Genomic DNA, 20947 nt, shown 5'->3' with positions numbered 1-20947 from the left:
ACTGCTCTTGAAAGCTATCTCCAATGTACTCAGACCCCGGCTCCATAGAAACCCTGACCCAGGCCAGAACATGGGTTGAGGAAGCAGAGGCCATTGTCCTCACCCACTCCCTGTGTGGCCAACTCTTCATTAGAGCTCATTTGCTCAGGGCATGAGGTCTAGCACCTGTTACTCTTCCCAGCCACCTCCTAGCTGTAATCTCTAGAGCCCACTCCCTGTACTTGTCCACACACTGCCCTGTGTGAGCCTCTGCCTGGATCCTGCCTCTGTATTGTCCTGAGGGCCCCTTACCGTCTTAGCTGTTTCTGAGGTGTCTTCTACTCCTGGTCCACTGGGCCTTATATTGAGTCCCCAGCATCATCATGTCTCCTTACACATCCTGCCTCCCCCTGTGCACAGTTCCCTTTTTCTCCTTCCTAGCAACCAGCATAGTCCCAGCTGCCAGAACCGGTGCTTTCCCACATAACTACTTTATCCTGTCTTGTTTGTTTCCCAAACAGGCCACCCTACAGTTCTGTGTGGTGAAGCCACTCATGGCTGTCAGCACCGTTATTCTCCAGGCCTTCGGCAAGTACCGGGACGGGGACTTTGAGTAAGCAGGCTTTCTCCCCTGGGACTTATGGGTATATTGGCACGAGGTTGGGTACCCTACCTGGACAGAGGACATACCTGTGCTGTGATTTTCCAAATTACATGGGGCTCAGACCTCTGAGCTGGAGCCTGGCAATAGCCATCTTGCACTTGGTCCTGATGCCAGCTTTTAGCCAGTCATGTCCATGTTCATACTTGAGATGTATGGTAATAACCATGGCTAAGTCTCAGAAAGTAGTGGTTACTCTAAGACAGGTTTTGAAAGTGAAGGAGCCCTGGGAAGCAGTCTTCAGCCCCGGATGTGAAGACCCCGCTGTGTCAGCCGGCCACCCCTTTTCCCTTGTGGGTTAGTCAAAGTGTCCTTACACCTGGCCCTGTGTTGTGAGTTCTTACTGCCTGTAACATGTACCATAGCCCACCTAGGCAGATGAGCATACTGAGGTCAGGAGGAGAGAGCAAAGCAAGCTTAAGGGTACCCACTGTGACCTTTGGCCTCCAGCATAGCCCTGGCTTCCCTCTAGTGTCCTCCATTAAGAATGGGTTTTGAGCAGGCCCACCGTGTGAATGAATGAAGTGGTAGAAGACTGGCCTGCCCACAGGCACACCCTTGTAGCACATTCCCAGACCTCTCCCTCCAGTGGTTCATTGTGCCTTGTTGCACAGCATAGCTGTGACCCATGGGAACAGGTGGGCAGGGCAGAGGAGGGAGCAGTCTGCCCTGGCAGGGTCTGTCCCAGCCACAGCATGCCTGTTCCACAGTGTCACCAGTGGGTACCTCTATGTGACTATCATCTACAACATCTCAGTCAGCCTGGCCCTTTACGCCCTCTTCCTCTTCTACTTCGCCACACGGGAGCTACTCAGTCCCTACAGCCCTGTCCTCAAGTTCTTCATGGTCAAGTCCGTCATCTTTCTCTCCTTCTGGCAAGGTGAGCCTCCTCTCAGCCTGGCACTCAGCCCCTGTTCCCACTTCCATTTGAGTCAGTTTCCCACACCTGTTTAATGTTCCCAGAACTGTGGGTCCCATGCCAGACTCCTTTATCTCTTGCCCTGGAAATCAGAGATACTTTGGCCATTGGGCATTTAGGAGGGGTGAGGCTTGCAGGAAACTCCAGCGCAGCCTTGTATAGTTAGTAATGTCCCAGTTTTCTGACTGACAGGTAACTGAGAGAATTGGGTTTGTCATCATCCTTGCCTACAGGAGCAAATGAGCCTTACTGTAGCCTGTAGTGTTTGGTGCTGCATGAGTGAAGGGCATGGGAAGGGTCCAGTGTGTGACCAGGCAGTGCTTCTCCCTGAGCAGGTATGCTGCTGGCCATCTTAGAGAAGTGTGGGGCCATCCCCAAGATCAACTCAGCCCGTGTGTCAGTGGGCGAGGGCACTGTGGCTGCTGGCTACCAGGACTTCATCATTTGTGTCGAGATGTTCTTCGCAGCCTTGGCCCTTCGGCATGCCTTCACCTACAAGGTCTATGCTGACAAGAGACTGGATGCTCAAGGTATGAGCCAGGTTCCTGGGGCAGGACTCCAGCCTCATGAGGTCAGTTCCAGGCCCTCCTACCACCCACCATCTTGTCTTCTGAAAAGGGACTAAAGAGGTCAGAGCATAAGGGCTGTCAGAGCCCAGAGGGACCCCCTTTAGGTTCCTAGTGTGGAGACCCACAGATGGTATGGAAGGGCGTATACCTATAATCCCAGCATTCAGGAGCCTGAGGCAGGAGGGTACCATGAGTTCGAGAAAAGGAAGTTGGGACAGAGACTAGTGAACAGACATCACTGTGTGGAGTCTGCTCTGTCCTGTTGTCTGCTGAGAGTCTCCAAGGAAGCTGCTTCCCTGTGAGAAGCAAAGTCAGGGTACATAGCCTTGAGAAGCCTTCTGGTGCAGCTGTCTGAGAAAGTATCGGCCAGAGGGGCAGAAGGCCTGTTCTGAGGGCAATGCCCAAGGCTGGCATCCACAGTGAGGAACTGTAGGGGCTAAAGAGGAGGCCTTCTGTCCAAGGCATCTGTTATCTAGTCGCTGTCAGCTTTCTCCATGGCTGGAGACCAGACAGCCTCCTTCCGCAGGCTTCAGTGTCCACCACAGGTCCCTGTGCTCAGCATGGAGAGTCTTAGGGATCCACAGGCACAGGACTCCATGCCCAGGTCCTCTATTGCCTCTGTCCTGGTTGGGAAGAAACTTTGAAATGCTGCTGCTGGACTATGCTTTCTGCCACACTGTGGTGCTCCAGTTGCCACGATGGTCCTTGATGGCATCCATACTCTGTGCTGAGCCACTTGCTGGCTGGTACCTATTGCTTCCTGGTGGGAAAGGTCTGGTAACACTCGTCTATGTCTCTTAACCCTGGTTTAACAGGCCCAGGGCAGGAGCCAGGCCACTTACAGGGCAAACTGGCTTATCTATAGCTGATGCTTGCTGTTTGTGGAGGCTCTCCAGGACCTGGTAACCTAGCTATCTTTCCATATACTACCCTCAGACAGCACCCTCCATTAGATGCACCCCCCAGAAGAAACAGCCCACCCAGGACAAGCTGCTGTTGGTGTGGGCAGTAGTCCATCCTCTTAACCATAACCATGGCACCCAGTTCCTCCCAGCTTCACATTAGGCTGGGGTAAAAAACCAGTTCTGCTCTGTGATCATCCTCTGAGCCTCGATTTCTAGATCTGTGCAGAGGAGTGAGCTTTTTGAGGCACAGTGCTCCATCCAGTTGTAGCTCTAGCAAACCCTGGGAGAAGTGGGGAAGAGGCCCTGCCTCATGTGGGATGGGACGTCACTGCCATTGAGATGATCCCTTAGCATGAGCACTGTCCTTCAGGTGCAGCCAGAGCAGCCTGGCTGTCTGGGGATACTGGTGGGGGGGTTGTCACTGAGCCTGGGGTGGGCAGGCAATTTACACTCAGCTGTCTCTTGTCTTCTCTATCCCTCTGGCTTCTTTCCTTGCCCCTTTACCCCGCATTTGCCCTGGGTTTGGTCTCGGGCAGTGCTGACATACGGCCCATACGGTAGGTCTGCTGTCTGCTCTGTCTGCACGTCTGTCCTGCACGTCTGTTTGGTCCTGTCATTGGCATGCCTTTCTGTGTGGCTCCTCTGTGTACCAATCTCCTCCCAGCTCGCACTGCTGCCTAAGAGGGCTGCCCTTTGTAGAGCTTGGCTGCCTTCATTCCATTCTTTAATTTTGAAATACACCGTGCTAGGTTCTGGGGCACAGTGCCCACCAAAGGGATGGCAGGGGCATTTGTCAGTGTTTTGGAGACAGGGCCCCCAGAGGGTGGAGAGACTGAGTTCCAAGTCGTGGGGTTGAGTTCATCCCTCCAGCTTGGCTTGGTGACCTGTACTGTGCTCCCCCCCACCCCTATCCTGTAGGGCACATCTTCAAATGGGTGAGTTGGAAACATACCAAGGCAGCGAGTTCCAGCCCTCTTAGAGGGAAAGCCAGCAGGGCAGCCTGCTCCTGGGAGCCTCTGGTCCCTGGTCCAGCATCCCTCACAGGGGGAGGCCATAAGCCTGGCACTGAAGCTTAGGGTGTTCCAGGTGACTGCCTGCGGCTTTCCCAGTTCTGCCCCTTCTACCTGTGAGCATCTTTCCCAGGGGTGGCTTTCCTCTGCCCTTCATCTTCACTTCCTTCACAGCTCTCCCTGTTCACTCCCAGTCAGCAGCAGCTCTGTTGTCCTGTCCCCTTTCATGTCTCAGAAAGAGGCAAATGAACAGGAGCATTGGGGGGGGGGGTCAACTCAGGAGTAGGGGCAGAGACTGATCAAGCTTCTCTCTTCCTGCTCTGGCCTTTGCCCCCCATTCCTGACTCCTCCCTGCAGGCCGCTGTGCCCCCATGAAGAGCATCTCCAGCAGCCTCAAGGAAACCATGAACCCACACGACATTGTGCAGGATGCCATCCACAACTTCTCACCTGCCTACCAGCAGTACACGCAGCAGTCTACTCTGGAGCCTGGGCCCACCTGGCGAGGTGGCACCCATAGCCTTTCCCGGTCCCATAGCCTTAGTGGTGCCCGTGACAATGAGAAGACTCTGTTGCTCAGCTCTGATGATGAGTTCTGAGAGTGGACACTGTTGGGGAAGGACAGGTGCCTCCTCTAGCCTCCAGCCAGGCTGGGGAGCAGCTAGCACAGTGTTGCTGTTGCCCTTTTATTTATTGGACCAGAAACACTTGCATATCACTTCCAGAGGAACAAGCCTCAGGAATGTGTCTACATGGCCAACCCTTCACTACCCAGGGCAAGAGCAGAGAACACTGGCTGGAGCTGCCACACCTCTGCTGCCCATCCTGTACTGGGGACACATCTGGAACCAGCCATGCCTGGGCCCAAATGCTTGTGTGTTGGCCAGAAGCTGCATCCTGAGCCCCCTCCCCAACAAGACATCTGCCAAGGCTGTCAGGCTCAGCCCACCCCACATCGTGCAATACTCAGACCTGATCTGATCTTCCCACCTGCCTGCCCTTCCCTGTTCATTTTTGCCCAGTGTGAGGTTTGTCTCATTCTGGGCAAGGGATGACATGAATGTTCTGCGGACCCTCCCCTTTTCCCAGCCTAGGCCTGCCTAGCATGCTGCAAGGATCGGAGCCAGACCCCAGGAGCCTCAGGGCCCATCTAGGAAGGATACCTCCGTGCCTGTGTGCCCTTGGGTGTTCTCATCATGACCACTTCTTCTGCCTCTTGGCTCTTCTGGTCTGCTGAGGACAGCCAGCAGCCTACAGTGCTCTCTCATTTGGGTCCAGTTCTTGATAGTTTGGGGCAGAGTCCCCCTATCCTTTCTGACTGTGCCAGGGCTTGGGTTCCTCAATGGAGCAGTTAGACTCCTGCTGGGTCCTGGGAAGTCTGAGTGTCTATATCTCCCACTTCCAGCCCACTTCCAGAGGAGGCTGGGGGATGGTTACGCAGTGCGGGGTAAGGCAGGGGTGGTCTTAGACCCTCCTGGGTCCCCTGGCCATCCATGTAGGACCTGGTGTTCCACTTCCTCTGGCCCCCGGCCCATCTCTTCTGTGCCTTAGTCACATATGAAAGCCCTCCCCAGTCCCCAGTCTGTCCCAGGCACTTCCTTGTTGAGCTGCAAGCACTCAGGACTCTGCGGGGCGGGCAGGCACTGGGTCAGGTGCCCTTGTCTAGGACCACCTGTTCTCCTGACTCCCTCTGCTCTCACATCTAGAGCTGTCCGAAGGGCTGGAGCCTCCAAGGTAGGGTGGCAGAAGACCTGGCAAGTGGAATCCATGTAGCACTTAGGTGTGGCTTCAGCAGCCTCTTGAGGTAGAAGAGCCCTGCCTTGTGGCCTTCACTGGAAGCTCTCCCTCTGGTCATTTCTGGAACAAACAGGTTCCTTTCTTAGGGTCCATGGGAAGGGCCCTGATGGGGCTGTTGCATCCTAGCAACCTTCATAGCTTCCTTCCTGTGCATGTGGGATGCCAGAGGGCAGCTCTCAGCTCCACCCAGTAGGCCTGGCCAGCTGGTTCCCAGCTTGCCCAGGAAGGCAACTGACAGGTGGGAGCTCCTTGAGGTGTGGCCATGGCGTTCCTCCCTCCCCCCAACCGGGGATTGCTCCCACCAGACTATTTCTCAGACTGCCCTTCTTTCCAGGCCAAAGTATGTTGCTGGTTCCTGTCCCCACTGTTCCCTGCCCACCCTGGCACTTGCCTGCTGTTTTGAGGGTAAAGCTGGGGGTGGGTGGGCTCAGTGGCAGGAAGCTGGTGGTCCTTGGGAACATAGAACAGGAACCTGCACCCAACTCCCCATTCTTTCTTTCTAGGATGCATAACCTATCTTGTCTCATTTCTTTTTTATTTTTTTTCCAGATAGAGTAGCTCTTTGTACATAAAAGAAAATACTTGAAAATTAATTGTATGATGTATGAGAAGACAGAGCCCCCTAGTTTTGTATCTCGTCGTGTGACTGCCGTGCGTTCCATCAGAAAGCCGCTCTATTTTGGTCTCTCTGATATTTTAAATGCGTGAGAGAAGCAAGCAAATAAAGTCAGGAAGAAATATATGTATACATATATATATATAAATATGAGATAATATAGATTGTATCAAAATCTCTTCTGCCTGCCAGTGAGGTTTTTTTCCTGCCCCCTTTTTGTCTGGAAAAAGTGTAGTGGCCCTGGGCAGGGCATTCACCCTCCTCTTCCTGTGTTCACTGTGTATGTAAGTTATGGGGGGGTGTTTACATTTTCTGGGACTGAAATCAGATTCCACATCCCTAGTGGACGTTTCTTCTTTCTTCACAGACAACTGACAAGAAAGTGTTCACCCTTTCCCCCATCCCCATATGAGCTAGGCCTCATTCCCTGTTTTATTAGATATCTCCCAGAAGATCAGGGACCCGTGTTGGCTCCTCTGAGCCCTTTCTCTGTCCTTAAGAACCAGGAGGCCTAGGGCAAGAGTACCAGGCCATGGGTACCTTCCCTAAAGGCACCATGCCTTTCTTAGGTCTGGCCCATGGATGACAGGCATGGCTGGAATGAGTGTAGGCGGAGGAACGTCCCAGGCAGCATATAACCCAAAGGTAAACAGTCTGTATAATCTGTGCACCCCCACATCCACTCACCATGCCTTCCTGCTGCCAGGCCTGATGAAGTCTTGGCACAGCCCCAGTTTGAGGGGAGACAGTTCTGTTGGTCCAGCCACATGGTCTGTCCTTTCCCTACACTCCAACTTTGTCCCTTTCCTTGGTCCCTCTCCCTCCCTGACCAGCCACATACAAGGTCCTGGCCATAGTCCTATGGACTATCATTTGTGCAAGCCCTTCTGCCGTCCTTAGACCATACCTCTATAGCACCTTCATTTCAAAGGAAACTGGAGTAGTAAGAAACTAGTTAGTACCAGCCAGAAAAGACCCCAGTTCCCCTGGCTGAAGACCAAAGTATTCCACTCCTTACCGCTCAGGGCAGTTAATTCTCCCTTCTAAGACCTAAGATTAAGGTTGAGGCCTGCTGGCTAGAACTCGGCAGTCCACTTCCCTGGGCCTTCAAATACACTGGGAACTAGGTCCCACTGGGCTGTAGAAAATCAGACCTGTGTGTGAAGTAGTAGACAGTTTGAAAACCCAGGACTTCTCTCTCTCCCTGGGACTGTACAGACTATGAGCACAGCTTTTCCTCGCCCAGTCTCCACCCACACCAGCTTGCAAAAGCCAGCCATGGGATTTAGCCTCCCATGACCCAAAAGTGGTCTCAGGCCACTCAATCAGAGCACACACAGAACACTTCAGGACACTTCTCTGTGGAAAAGAACTTGACTTTATTCAGAAAGTCTGCAAAATACTCAAGGCAGATAACTGGCTCACTTTTAAGTCAGAAAATAAATAACTCTGGGAGCTGGGCATTCTTTTTTTTTTTTTTTTTTTCTTAAAAAAAAAAAAAACCAAAAAAAAAAAAAAAAAAAACCTTACTGTTGTTGCCACCCACCCAGCTCTCCCTAAATATAAGATTAAATGTGATTTACTTGTAGATATAAAATATAAAGTCCAGCTCAGCACCCACATATTTCCCAGGGAAGAGAAGCTGGGCTCTGGCTGGTTAGAATAACTTAGATCTGTGCAATAAATAAGAGTGTGAGAGTTCAGCTGTATACAGTAGTGGGGAGGTGCTAGGGCCAGACTTCCCAGGGAACCAATGGTCAGCCCCCATACTACCACAGATACTCAGGACCAAAGTAGAAGACTTAATTCCAAGGGACCCCTTTTCTCCATTTCCTGCATCAGGACCATAGTGTCTCTCTCCACTTACCACAGAGGTCATCTCCATTGCCCCTTCTCTGGCTGGCCAGCTCCTCAACCTCATCCCATGTGTCACCTTCTCTTTCCTTTAGCTTCTTCCCCCACCACACAGACAAAGGTGTCCCAGGCCAGAGCGGCCCTCCTACGACTTTGTTCCCCTTGTGAAGTCAGTTCATGGTTGGAATGTTAGAGCAGCAGTGAGAAGGCCTCATTTTGGGCAGCAGCTCAATCACTCAGTGCTGTGTGGCCTTGGGTCGTTTCTCTTTGACAGCTTCCCCATCTGTCAACTGAGCTTCACTGGTCATTCCAAAGACTTTCAGCTTGGGAAAGCCTGACATTCCTAGGTCTCAAGCAGACTTGGGCAGTCTCTTGAATTCTGCTTCCCAGCAGGGCAGCCCCCACGAGATCACACCTAGTCCTAAATCCTGGGAGGGTTGGAAGGACACACTGGTACAATCCAAAGCCTCTCCTGCTAGCTCTTTTCTGGGCCATCTCTACATAGACCACCTCCTTCCAATCTGAGATGGATTTTCAGCCCAAGGAAACCCAGAACCGCAACACCCTCCCCACAACTTAGCACAGTCCCTCCCCAGGGCCATCGGGTCCCAGTCTGGGGCCTGTAAGAGTTAAAGAGTCCAGGAAAGGAATGTGAAGTCACCAGGCTGGGTAGCAGCCGCAGAGAAATGGGACGGGAACAGGAACGCTCAGGCACTTTGGGAAGGGAGTTGGGTCGGAGGGGCGTTGCGCAGGGCGGGGGGGGGGGGTGTGACGACCGACACGGGTACTAAGTGCAGGGGGCGGGATCTGGAGTGGGGGAGGGACCTGGCGCCGACTTGACGATGGTAATGACGCTGGCAGGAGCCACCAGTGCGGTGGGTCCGCGGGCTGCGGCCACCGAGCGTGCGAAGCCCTGCAGTGCCTCACATTTGCCGCGCAGCGCATCGAGCTCCAGGCGCATGGCGGCGTTCTCGCGCGCCAGCTTGTCCACCTCACGCTCCAGCTCCGACTTCTGCTTCTGCAGCTCCTCCTTCTGGCACACGCGCTTCACACGGCAGCTGGCCGCATAGCCGCGGTTCTTGAGTGTGCGACGCCGCTGCTTCAGTCGTGTCACCTCCTCCGCTGACAGACCTCGAAGGTTCCGGTTCAGCTCGCGCACCGACAACCCCATCAGCGCCTCATCCGACAGGTGCGGGGTGTTCTCGCTCAGCTCGCGCTTAACCTGTAGGAAAACAGACATGTTACCGCTGGTACTGAGGATGCAGTCCCACTTCCAGTAAGCCCTCCCTGCCCGTTTTGGCGGTTACTGGACTTGAGCCAAGACCTTGAAGGTGACAGGGACCAGCATCAGCACATAGGAGGCTACCCAGGGCTCAAACTAACCAAGCATCAAGTCCTGGACCCAGCTGAGAAACCCAGCCTGGAAAGCCCCTTTCAATGGGGAAAGCAGAGTTAGGGGGAAGTGAGCTGCTCCTGTAGCCCCTTGATGCTTGGCTCTCTTCGGGGCTTCCAGGAAGGAAAGGGGAATTGGGAGCAGTGGAGAGATAGCAGGAGCTAGTGCCTCACCTTCAGGGCTTTGCTGGATAAGGGATCTACAGACATTTTTGCAGAAGGTCTCTGGGTTGGAGACCTAGGAGAAAAAGAAGCTGACAGTCATCTTAGTTGTTTTGTGTATGTCTTAACATCCAATCTCCATACCCTGGCATTGAAGGCTCCTATCTCAGAATTCAGACCCTACCTCCTCTGACCCCATCCAGCTCCCCATAGTGACTCATTATCTAGCTCTTTGCCCAATGCCACCTCTTCAGAGAGGTCCTCTCTGACCACCAACCATCCCAGCTGATGGTTTGACCCTCCCTCCCTGTTCTCCAACAAAGTGCCTGCCTCACCACACCAAGGTGGGTGCCTGCACATGCCAAGTCCTCAACAACCGGTTGAACCAAGGGTGTGGGCGCTCCTCCTTTTGACAGTTCTCCCGCATGGGGCCAGGGCATGCATGTTTTGGTTAGTTTCAATTGTATGTAGTAGTTCAGTGCGCCAGAGCCATGACAATTGTGTGGAGGTCAGAGGATAAATTGCAGGAGTCTGTTTTTTCCTTCCACCTGTGGGTTCTAGGGCATCCATCTAAGATCCTTAGGCTTGGTAGCAAGCTTCTTTAACCACAGCGCAATCTCACCATGTAACCCAGGCTGGCCTCAAACTCCCTATCCTCTTGCCTCTGCCTCTGAAGTGTCTGAAGTCCATCCCCCCTCAAGATACAGCACTCAAGTGTCCACCCCAGCAGCATTTGTCCAGGGAAGGTCATGTTTTGGGAAGATTTCCCAATCTGCCTGGAGTCTGCCCACCAGTAACTAACTCTCCATGGCCCTGGAGGGAATAGCAGCTATCTCTAGCATAATGTCTACCCATTGCCCTGGAAGCCTCACATTCCTTCAATGACCAGTTCCTGATTAGCTAGTTTGCCACGTACCTACTAGCACTGGGGAGACAGGTGAACTTTTAAAAACTGGTGGAGGGAGGCGGATATGGTAGTGCACACCTGTATCCAGCAGTTGAGAGGTAGCAGATCAAGAAAGACTTAATGCCACTGATGGCCACATAGCAAGTTTGAGGCCAGCCAGGGTTACATGAGACCCTGTTAAACAAGTGCTCTCAACCACAGAGCCTTCTCTCCAACCCCTTTCCTTTCTTTTTGAACTGGGGATTGAACACATGGTACACAAACATGCATGCAAGACAAAATATTCATGCACAGGAAATATGTTAAAAATTTAAAAGGGCACCAGGCCGTGGTGGAGCACGCCTTTAATCCCAGCATTGGGGAGGCAGAAGCAGGTGGATCTTTGTGAGTTTGGGGCAAGTGAGAGGCTACGGGTTTGGATTCCCCAAACCCATGTAAATACAGAATACCTGTAATCCTAGAATGGGAAGGGGTGACGATGGGATCCCCAGGGCAAGCTGGCTAGCTAGGCAAACTGAACCAGGAACTCTGAGTTCACACATAGCCACAAGTAATCAACCAGGAACTCTGAGTTCACACATAGCCACAAGTAATCAAAGAGGACACTCAGTGCCAACCTCTGGCCTCCACACACACACACACACACACACACACACACACACACACACACACACACTTGTACCCTGCCTGCATGCTAGCACCCACAGGCACACACATCTGGCCCTGAGTCTTCAGACTCACATACATGTACATCTTGCTCAGTGTCTGCCCTGTGAGGAGGTCCCCTCTCCAACAGCAGGACCCTTGTTAAGTCCTCTGTGGTTCACCCCAGGGCTTAGAACTGTCTGGCCAGAGAAGGTGCTTGTGTGGCAACTGTGGAATTCTTAGTTGTGACTCAGGCCAAGGTGGGGACAGTCTGGGGCCTCTGAGGAACTCCCACTGGCTGGTGGAGCAGCTCAGACAGCAGGAAGGAGTGGGGAAAAGGGAAGTTGGCCATTCAAGACTGTGTTGACTGACACAGCTACTGTGGCCCCAAGGCTAGGAGGGTCCTATGGGGCCTGCAGGGGAGTAGCTGCATAGGGCACAGATCCCAGCATCAGGGATCAGACAGGAGGGTCAGGAGCCCAAGTCATCCTGTTAGATTATGAATTCAAAGCCAGCCTAGGCTATATGAGACCCTGCCTCAAACAAAACAAAACTAAAACTAATAAAGAACCACTAGGTCAAGCATGAACACACACCCTTTAATCCCAAGATTGGGGAGGCTGAAGCGGGAAGATCACAATTTTTAGTCCATCCTTGGATAAGCACCAAGTTCAAGCAAAATCCTATCCCTATAAAACAAAAAGCCACCATGCTCTCCTACCATGTGGCTGGAAACTGTACCTGGGGCACAGACCAGGACTTGGGCAGTTCTAGACTTCCTGTGCTGACTCCACAGGAGAGCCTAGAAATTTTTTTTGATCCTCCTGCCTCAGTTACTGAGTACTGGGATTACAGGTGTGGGCCACTATATCTGGTTGCAGTATCATTTCTTAAAAAGTACCCTGCCTGAGCCACATACTATGGTGGGGGTGGTATTTGTCCATCAAGAAGAATCTGACATGCCATGACCCACATGTCACCTCCCGTGGGTCCCATTGGTCCCCACTAGCCCTAAGCCAAGGCTCCAGGCACCATGCAGTGCTTTGGGCAGGCCTTGTGCCCAGTCACTAGCCTGCTTCTATTCTGCCTCTAGCCTGGAGGAATCTTTCACTTCCTTTCCACTCCTGCCCTCTAACCCCGAGTCCCCCCCCCCCACCTCTCCAGTTTCCCCTCAGCTTGTGTGCTAGGTCCCTGTTCACTCTCTGTCCCTACGGTAGGAAGCCTCCCTGACCCATAGGTCTTGCCAGGTCCCTCTGTCCCCCAGCCCTTCTTAACTTAGCCTTTCTCTCCCTTGGTGGTATAACCATCCATTTCCTTGTTGTCCCTATATCAGACAGCTGAGTCAGCCCTGGGTGTTTGAAGCTGCCCAGCCAGGGCCCAACATGGGCAGGGAACAGGCAATGGGCGTGTGGGTGGGTGGAGTCTCTGTCATGGTCACCCAGCTGATCATTGTCCCTGCCAAGTTCCAAGACCAGCTTAGGGGAACATGGTGTGAGTGAAACCTATTAGCCTCCACATCCTTCTCCTTGCCATCTGCCAAGCAGATGTCACAGGTGCCAGGAGAATTGAAGCAAACACAGGGACCCCACCCATGTGACCTTTGGTCCAGATCAGGGCTTGGGAAGCAAGGAAAGGGGCTCTGGCTGAGAAACAAGCCCAGAGTTTAAGTCCTGTCCATGTTTTCTCCAGGCTGTGCAACCTGGGGAGAACTACTTCACATCTCTGGTCTCTACTATCCCATCTGTAGAATGGGACAGTTTCTTCCACAGTTTTAGCAGAAGCTTGTCATATAAACATAAGGGCAGAGGTGGTCTGGCATCTTAGTAAAACTGCTGAGCCTGACCAGGTGTCTGGGCTACAATCAGCTTTGGGAGCTTGCTCTGAATCAGCATAGCCAGCCAGGTTCACTACAGAGCAGCACATAGGAAGGGCCCTAGAGACCAGTCCAAGAGGAAGTAGTGATCCAGAGAGGAACATCACTTGCTAGAAGGCACACAGCAGCCTGTCTGCAATCCAGGCAGAATTCTCAAGAGGTTTTTTGTTTTTTGTTTTTACCCTTCATTTTTTGAGACAGGGTTTCTCTGTGTAGCGCTGGCTGTCCTGAACTCACTTTGTAGACCAGGCTGTCCTGGAACTCACAGAGATCCATCCCCCTGCCTCTGCCTCCCCAGTGCTGGGATTAAAGGTGTACAACATCACTGCCAGGGTCAGGACTGACTCTTGATCCCTTCTTTCCATCATCTTCATAGTCTTCTTGATAACAATATCAGATAATGCCCAAAGAAGGTGACGGAGGGGACACAGCCACACAGGGCAGAGCCTAGGACTGAAGCCACACTGAGCCAGACACTTCCTCACAGTATGTCCTTGGAACAGCTTCTTCTATAAGCCGTTTCCTCACCTGGGTAGAGGAAGCCACTTCACCTGTGGTGTGTGCCTGGACCTTGTTTAGGTCAGCTAGGGATGGGATATGCAAATGACACCAAACAGCCAGGCCTTCTTGCCAGTTGTGTGGAGCCAGACTGGTTGGGGTACTTGCTTGGTCAAGGGACCTGGTGGAAGAAGGGGGCCTCTCCCTGCATACGTTAACTAAGGACCTGCTAGGTGCCCGGCGCTGTGCCTGGTCCAGAACTCAGTTTGAGGCCAGCCCGGTCTACAGAGTGAGTTTCAGGACAGGCATGGCTACATAGAGAAACCCCGTCTCAGAGAACAAAACCAAGCAAAATTTCCAAAGCCTTAGTTTTCCACTGAACCTTCACATGGCCTCAGAATCCTCCATATAGTCAGTCCCCCAAGAGGTGGGACTGCAGCCATGCTCTACCCAGGGGAGGAGGCTGGGGCCTGCCCATCTTCCTCTCTCCCACCAACCCCCATTCTAGCCTCAGGCCCCTCAGTGGCATCCTCAAACTCCATGGAGGCCCACATTTGCCCAGGAATGTCCTAGCTCAGCAGTCAGAGTCACAGAGGGAATGTCCCAACACGAGAAGGGGGAATTTTTCCCATCACCTTTGGCTGTCAGCTTCTAGCAGCAGGCCCCAGTTTGTAGGACACAAAGCAAGGAGACTCCATTGCCACCAATCTGCCTGATCCAGGGACCCCACCCTCAAGCCTTTTCTTCTTCCTGGGGAAGCCAGCAGGGCCAACTCCAGGTCTGAGGTTCCTAGTATTCTTTGGAGACTCAGGAGTGAGCTCATTCTTGGGGACATGATGGCTGACCAGCCAGAGGCCATGGCCTTCCTGTCCCTGTCTCTGGCCCCTCAGCTGTACCCCCGAGACATCCTGCAGATGGCCCACCCACTGGCATGGGCTCCTCTCTGGCTGCTGAGCCATACTGCTTACTTGGTGAGGACAGAGGGAAAAAATGTGTTTGCTTGGGTCTTGGCAGTAAGCACAGGGCGCCTCCTCCCTGCTGGAAGGGCGCAAGACTGGGAGAACTAGCAGTGGGGGGGGGCAGCCTGGGGTTCCAGCCCCATTCTGCTACCCACACTCTCACTGCATTTGTCACTCCCTTTCTCTAGGCCTGGATTTCCCAACATGCTCAACCTCCCCTGACTCTAAGGTACCAACCACCCAGTCAGTAAAGGCAATGTCTGAGTTTATACTGTCAGATTCTGGCCCACTGGAAATCTCCAAAGCCTTCAAAGATGGAGGAAAGGGAAAGAAACCAGGGAAGGCTTCCTGGAGGCAGAAGCATTAGAGTACAAGCAGTCAGGCTATGAGCTCTGACCTCCTTTCTCCTCCACCTGCACAGCTAGGGTTCCCTTCCTCTTCCAGCCAGACCCAGACCACAGTGGCTTTACCACTGCCTTACCCCTCCTCTGCTTCTACCTCCACCTCCAGTAGCATCAGAGGGGTCACTAGAGGCACAAACCTACAAACTTGACCATGTTTGGCAGGTTTTGAGACCTTGTGCTAGTCGGATGTGGTCACACACACCATGATGGCAGCCCTCAAGAGGCAGAAATAGGAAGACCAGAAGTTCAAAAACCAGCTCAGGCTACATAAGACCCTGTATCACAAAACAAAAACAAAAATAGGGCTGGAGAGATGGCTCTGTGGTTAAGAGTACCTACTGCTCTTGCAGAGGACCTGGGTTCTGGCCTCAGTATCAAGTCAAGTGGATCATATCCACCTGTAACTACAGTTCCAGGGATCTGACATCCTCTGGCCTCCACAGCCATCTGCACACATGTGGTACACATAAATTCACTAAGGCACAAACACCTATGTAAATAAAAGTAAACTTTAAAAAAATCTTTGGGAAAAAAAAATCTCAAAACCACAGAGCCCATGCTATCAGCTGTCCCAGGCCACAGAGAAGCCTCCAACTGATAACATGTTCCCTTCACTCACCCAGCATTCTTTTTGCTAATAAGAAACAAATGAGCAGATTGGTTTCCTAATGACTATTGGCCGAAAGGAACACAGGCTCTGTGTGTGAAGGAGGAAGCTACCTGCACCCTGAAGGACCTGCTACAAGACTCCTATAGCCTACAGTCGTGCTTTCTGCTTCCCCGGATCCATAACCCACTACCCACATATCCAAGAAGCACCTATTGTGTGCCAGGCCCTGTGTTGAGTCCTGAATGGCAAAAAAGAATCACAGCCCTGGCTAAGTAGGAGCCCTATTACTACTGAGGCCACAGTAACTTCCCCTTCATGGCCCCATCTCAGCTGCCGCTTTGTATTTAGCTCTTTAGCTCTTTTACTCTGTTTCCCAGAATGTAGTCCCCGGATCTGTCTGTTCACTGCATCCTTAAGCATCTAGCCCAGCTGTTGTGCAAGGCTAAGTGTCAGCAAAGCTGCCCAGTGAGCGACACAGGAGCCAGCAGCCCCACACTACTACAGCCATGGGTGAACTGCTCTCACCAAGCCTTCCTGTTGCAGGGAGTGTATACCCATCCTTTCACACTGGGAGCCAAAATACATCCTACCTTCAAAACAGGTAAGGTGGACAGATGACTCAGGGGTTAAAAGCACTTGTCCCTCCTGCTGAGGGAGATTTAGTTTTTGGCACCCACATGATGCTCACAACCTCTATAACTATAATTCCGAGGGACTCAAGACTGTCTTTTGACCTCTGCTGGCACCATACTCTCATTTAAAAAAAATGTGCATTATCTAGGGGTTCTGGGCTCTAGTGGACCCCTGGGGATCAGGGAGAAACAGAATCTTTCAATGCTGTTTCCATCTGTCAGTGAGCCAGCTAGCCCCGTCCCTTCACCAGTGATCCCCAGTCACACTGGGGAGTGTTTCTTGATCAGTTTTGAGGATGGACCCACCTAATTCTTGGGGTCCTGGATGAGGCCCCCCCAACCAACAACTCTACACACACCTCCATGTGCAGGCCTTAGGGTTTGCTCTGCCTTCCCAGTCTCCCCTGGTAAACAGGTTATGCACTGTAGCTGCCAGACACTAGGCTCTCCTGCCACCCTGCTGCAAATGTGGGTGGGACACTGCAGTTCTCACAGTGGTAGCAAAACTCACTGGGCTCAAAGTTAAAGTTCATTCCACCCCCCTAACAAGCTCAATTGCCACCTCCTTGGATTCCAGTAGGCTCAAGTAGCAGGGCAAGAGGGGAAGTTTTGAGTATGACCATGATTCCCGGAACCAGCAGTCCTTCAGGTTGTTGGCATAAGCTGGTGTTTTCTTGCTGTGCTCCCCTCCCACATTAACCCTTCCCGAAGGAGGACCAGGGATTATATTGCCCGCTGATCTTGCTGGTTCAGGGTGGACTCCAGGTGTGACAGGCTTTAATTAGCCCTGGGGTCCAATCTAACGAGTCCCATGTGAGAATTGAAACTACCAGAAGCGTGGCTATCAACTTCTCTCCACCCTTCAGGACCCAGCAGGTGCAGCCTCAGACATCCAGACTAGCCATTGTAGCCACCAGAGTAGCCTGGGAACCTTGCCTTCCCCAATCTCTGCCAAAGCCTTTCTGGCTTTCTCTATTTCTCCTAAGACTGGAGGAATGGGACAGCCCAGAGATGAACAGTCCATACCGAGCCAGAAAACCTGGGGCTAAGGAAGGACTTCCACGCACTTCGTTACCAGGTCCACCAGGTGGCCAGGAGAAGGCTGGCTCACTCACCTCTGCTCTACCTAAGGCTTCGGGCACCCGCGCTGGGTAAGGAACAAACACTAATGTCACATGGCTCCAGCCAGGGGAAACTCCGGAGACAACTGGGGCTGGGCAGTACCGGCTGGTGGGAAGGGGAAGGATAGCGGAGGGTGGAAAGGAGGGAGAAAAAAAAATTCCAGACCTAGTGTAACCATCGACTGTACCACTTCCTTCACTTGGGTCCTTATTCCGCATTTGCTCCACTGGGCACCGGTGCGCACTCACTTCAGTCTCCAGAGAGTGCGTGCGGTCAAAGACAAACACACACACTCCGAGGTACACCGTGCGCACTCAGCGCGTAGGACTCAGGACGCACCCCAGAGAACACACACGCCCGCCCGCTGCCGGGGGACGTAAACAAACCGCGCACACACGGTGCTGGGCGCGGCTCCAGGGACTGTTCTCTCCGAGTCACGTACGTGCACGCCCCGCCCCGCCCCGCCCCCGCTTCCTCCGGGCCCGCGTACCGCCAGCCCCTCTGAGGCCCCTCGGTGGGCAGATGTACCGGGCCGCCGACAGCGCGGCCCAGGCAGGACTCGGAGCACTCAGCCCTCGCGCGGTCCGGGTCCTTACCGCTCTCCGCCAAGCCCGGCTGTCCGTGAGCGCTTGTCGCAGCTGTCCCCGCAGCTGTCGCGGTGGCGGTCCCAGAGCGCTCTCAAACCCCACTCCTCTCCGATTGGGACCGCAGTTCACTGGGAACCCGGCTCCGCGCAGCGCCGCTCGGAGTTTTGTTGTGGGGCGGGCGGCGCAGGGGGCCGGAGCCGCGCGCAGTTGTAAGGCGAGCTTCCCGGAATTACTCACGCACAGGATTCCTTTCATTCATAAAAACCCAGTCATGCACTGACGTCATCGCCTCCGCCGCCTGCCGGTCCCAGAGCTGCGGCCGAGAGCCAAGGCCACGCCCCCAGTCAAAGTGAGGTCCCGCCCCCAGAAGGCCCCGCTCTAGGGGCCCACAGCCCGAGTTTCCTGGGTTCTCAGCCGCCTTCCCTCCCGCTTTCCCTCCCTCCAGACGTCGTCCACTGGATGCATTCACGTGACACCTCTCGAGAATGGCAGTGGAGATGTCGCTTCACTGTCTGAATTCTTCCCTCTTCGATCTACACCCTTTGCCCAGATGATCTCATCCAGTCTTGTGGTTTTAAATCTCTGTACCTGTAGGCCCTAGGTTTGTATTCCCAGAGCCACAGCAACTGCCTACTACCGATCTTCAACTGTGTCTCCACTCGCCCAGGTAATTCCTGCCTCCACCATGTGGGTAAAACTGTTTCTCACTAACTCTGACAACTGGAGTTTGGTCCCCACAATTTACTCATGGAAGGAAACAACGAATTTAAGGTATATATAAAAGTTAGAAATAAGAATTTTTAAAAATTTGAGCTCTGAAGAATTATTCTCAAATTCTAGAAAATACACAATCATGAGCAGTCTCTCCTGTGTACCCCCACTTTCATACCTTTTAGAAAGCTGAGGCCATGCCTGTCAAATAGTAGACACTCAATTAGTGAAGGAATCCGGTAGACTCCTATGACATATGGGAATTAACCCCATGTGGCTAAAGCCTTTGACCTCATCCCCAGCCTAAGAGCACAGAGGAGTAAGGAAGACTTCATCAATCACACCCTGTTGCCCATAGAGGTCCATCTTGTTTTGGTAATGGTCAAACCGTGTTGTGCAATTTAAAAGTGGTGTTGGCCTTCTCACACTCTCTTTCCAGTGACAGACCCCCCCAAAAAAACGGTACCCTGCAAGACAAGGCAAATGATGAAAAACAGATCTTCCACCCAGAGCTCAGGTGGTTGGAAGAGAGAATGATTTGGTATCTCTCACATCTTTTCATCTTTCAGTGAGACCTGTGTCAATGTCACTGATCTTTCTGGTAAGGAAACCATTGCCAAGAGGGACTACTGGTGTGGTGACAGGTCCTCCCCATATGCTGTCATGTCAGTTTCAAGGACTGTGTCATGTCGGTTTCAAGGACTGGGCAATGTTATTCTGTCTACCAAACTGTGGGTCACAGGAGGAAACAAGACCTGTCAGTCCTCGGAGTTCTTGCTCACTTGGGATGAAAGATCAGGCCGATTGAGGATGTGGCCTCCATCCCCTCTGACAGCCCCCACAGGAAGGAAGGTCGCTGTGGTCACTGTCTGTGGACAGGACTCCTCAGGTTGTTTTCTGTTAATAAATTGCTTTCCTGTATATTGCGGTAAATAAGGATCAGGATAAACAAATAGGCCGAATAGATGTTTATTCAGGGAGAAATAACTTACAACCTAGACAGATGAACACCAGGAAATTCAACCCGATCCTCTCCTGTCCGAGTCACGCCAGAAAGAGAGCGCCTTCCTGGCCCCCTCCGACCTCCTTCCTCAGGTCACCTCCGCCCATCGCTCCACCCCCCAATGGGCGTGGTCAGTGCTACAGAAGGACTACCTCACTACACCTGTAAGCTTTAAAGAAAAAAACAAAACAAACAAACAAACAAAAAGTGGGGGGGGCTCTCTGGCTTGAGGCAGCTCTGACTAGCTAAATCTGGGACACCTTTGGCATTTCAATAGAGCAACGATGGATCGTAATGTATTAAATTAGAATGGTTGAGTTTACCCTGATAGAAATAAATGGGGAAAAAAAATTCCTCAAATGGAGAGAATGGTGGCATTAGAGAGTGACCATCAAGGCACCACCACATTGTAATAACACATTGCAACGATGATCATCAGCAGGGATTTTTATTTGATGAGAGGCAAGATATTCTCATAGTTTGGAGCCAGCAAGATGGCTCATCAGATAAAGGCACTTGCCATCCAAGGATGCAAGCCTGACAACACAAGTTCAATCCCGCCAAATCCATACAATGGTCAGGGGGAGTACTGACCTCATGAAAGTCCAGGGACTGTGATGAGTTTGACAAACCAAGATGAATGATAGATAAGTGTTTATTGAGGAAAAACTTACACAGATGACAATAAGTAACAGTCTCAGCATTCTTGCTCCAAAATGCAGACCCTGCCTCCCCAGTACTCTCTGCGACCCCAAGGGGGTCTCCAGTCCTCTCCCTTTAACCGTTCAAAAGGCATGGCCACTGTTCCAGGTACACAGGCAAATATATCACTACAACTTCACAAAGTTGTCTTCTGACCTAGAAAGAGAGAGGATGATGATTATGAATAAAAATTGGCTCACAGTTAAGGCCGTACATTGCTCTTGCAGAAGACCTGAGCTAGGTTCTCATCACCCACACCAGGTGACTCACAACCTCTTGTAACTGCAGCTTCAGGGGTATCCGAAACCTCTGGCTTCTGCCTCCAGCTGGCACCTGTACTGACATGTCATCCCCAAAAATGAACCTTAAAAAAAAAAAGAGATTATCATAGCTTCAAGGTAATTTTCCACAAGACAACTGTTAACTATAA

The 20947-nt window shown here is 52.4% G+C and overlaps 2 protein-coding genes across 3 annotated transcripts in view; one reads left to right on the top strand and one right to left on the bottom strand.

Moving 5' to 3' along the window:
* The window catches only part of Tmem184b (transmembrane protein 184B), a 41917-nt gene extending 35335 nt beyond the window's left edge, over nucleotides 1–6582 (top strand). The window contains exons 6-10 of one of the 2 annotated variants that reach the window (XM_051189375.1): nucleotides 501–592; nucleotides 1351–1520; nucleotides 1895–2089; nucleotides 3570–3590; nucleotides 4401–6582. In XM_051189375.1, coding sequence (XP_051045332.1) covers nucleotides 501–592; nucleotides 1351–1520; nucleotides 1895–2089; nucleotides 3570–3590; nucleotides 4401–4642 — 720 coding nt within the window. In that variant the 3' untranslated portion in view covers nucleotides 4643–6582. The remainder of the gene's footprint in view (nucleotides 1–500; nucleotides 593–1350; nucleotides 1521–1894; nucleotides 2090–3569; nucleotides 3591–4400) is intronic. The other variant, XM_051189376.1, reaches the window with a different exon arrangement.
* A 1229-nt stretch (nucleotides 6583–7811) lies between these two features.
* Maff (MAF bZIP transcription factor F) lies at nucleotides 7812–18502 on the bottom strand. The gene is made up of 3 exons (XM_051189367.1): nucleotides 18111–18502; nucleotides 9877–9940; nucleotides 7812–9532 (listed from the first exon to the last, which is right to left on the bottom strand). The coding sequence occupies exons 2-3, from the start codon at nucleotides 9910–9912 to the stop codon at nucleotides 9098–9100; spliced, it is 471 nt and encodes a 156-aa protein (XP_051045324.1). The 5' UTR covers nucleotides 9913–9940; nucleotides 18111–18502; the 3' UTR covers nucleotides 7812–9097.
* Between the last annotated feature and the right edge of the window lie 2445 nt (nucleotides 18503–20947).

Source organism: Phodopus roborovskii, unplaced genomic scaffold (assembly GCF_943737965.1).
Source record: "Phodopus roborovskii unplaced genomic scaffold, PHOROB, whole genome shotgun sequence".
NCBI classification, from domain to species: Eukaryota; Metazoa; Chordata; class Mammalia; order Rodentia; family Cricetidae; genus Phodopus; species Phodopus roborovskii.
This window is presented reverse-complemented; position numbering and strand designations above follow the sequence as displayed.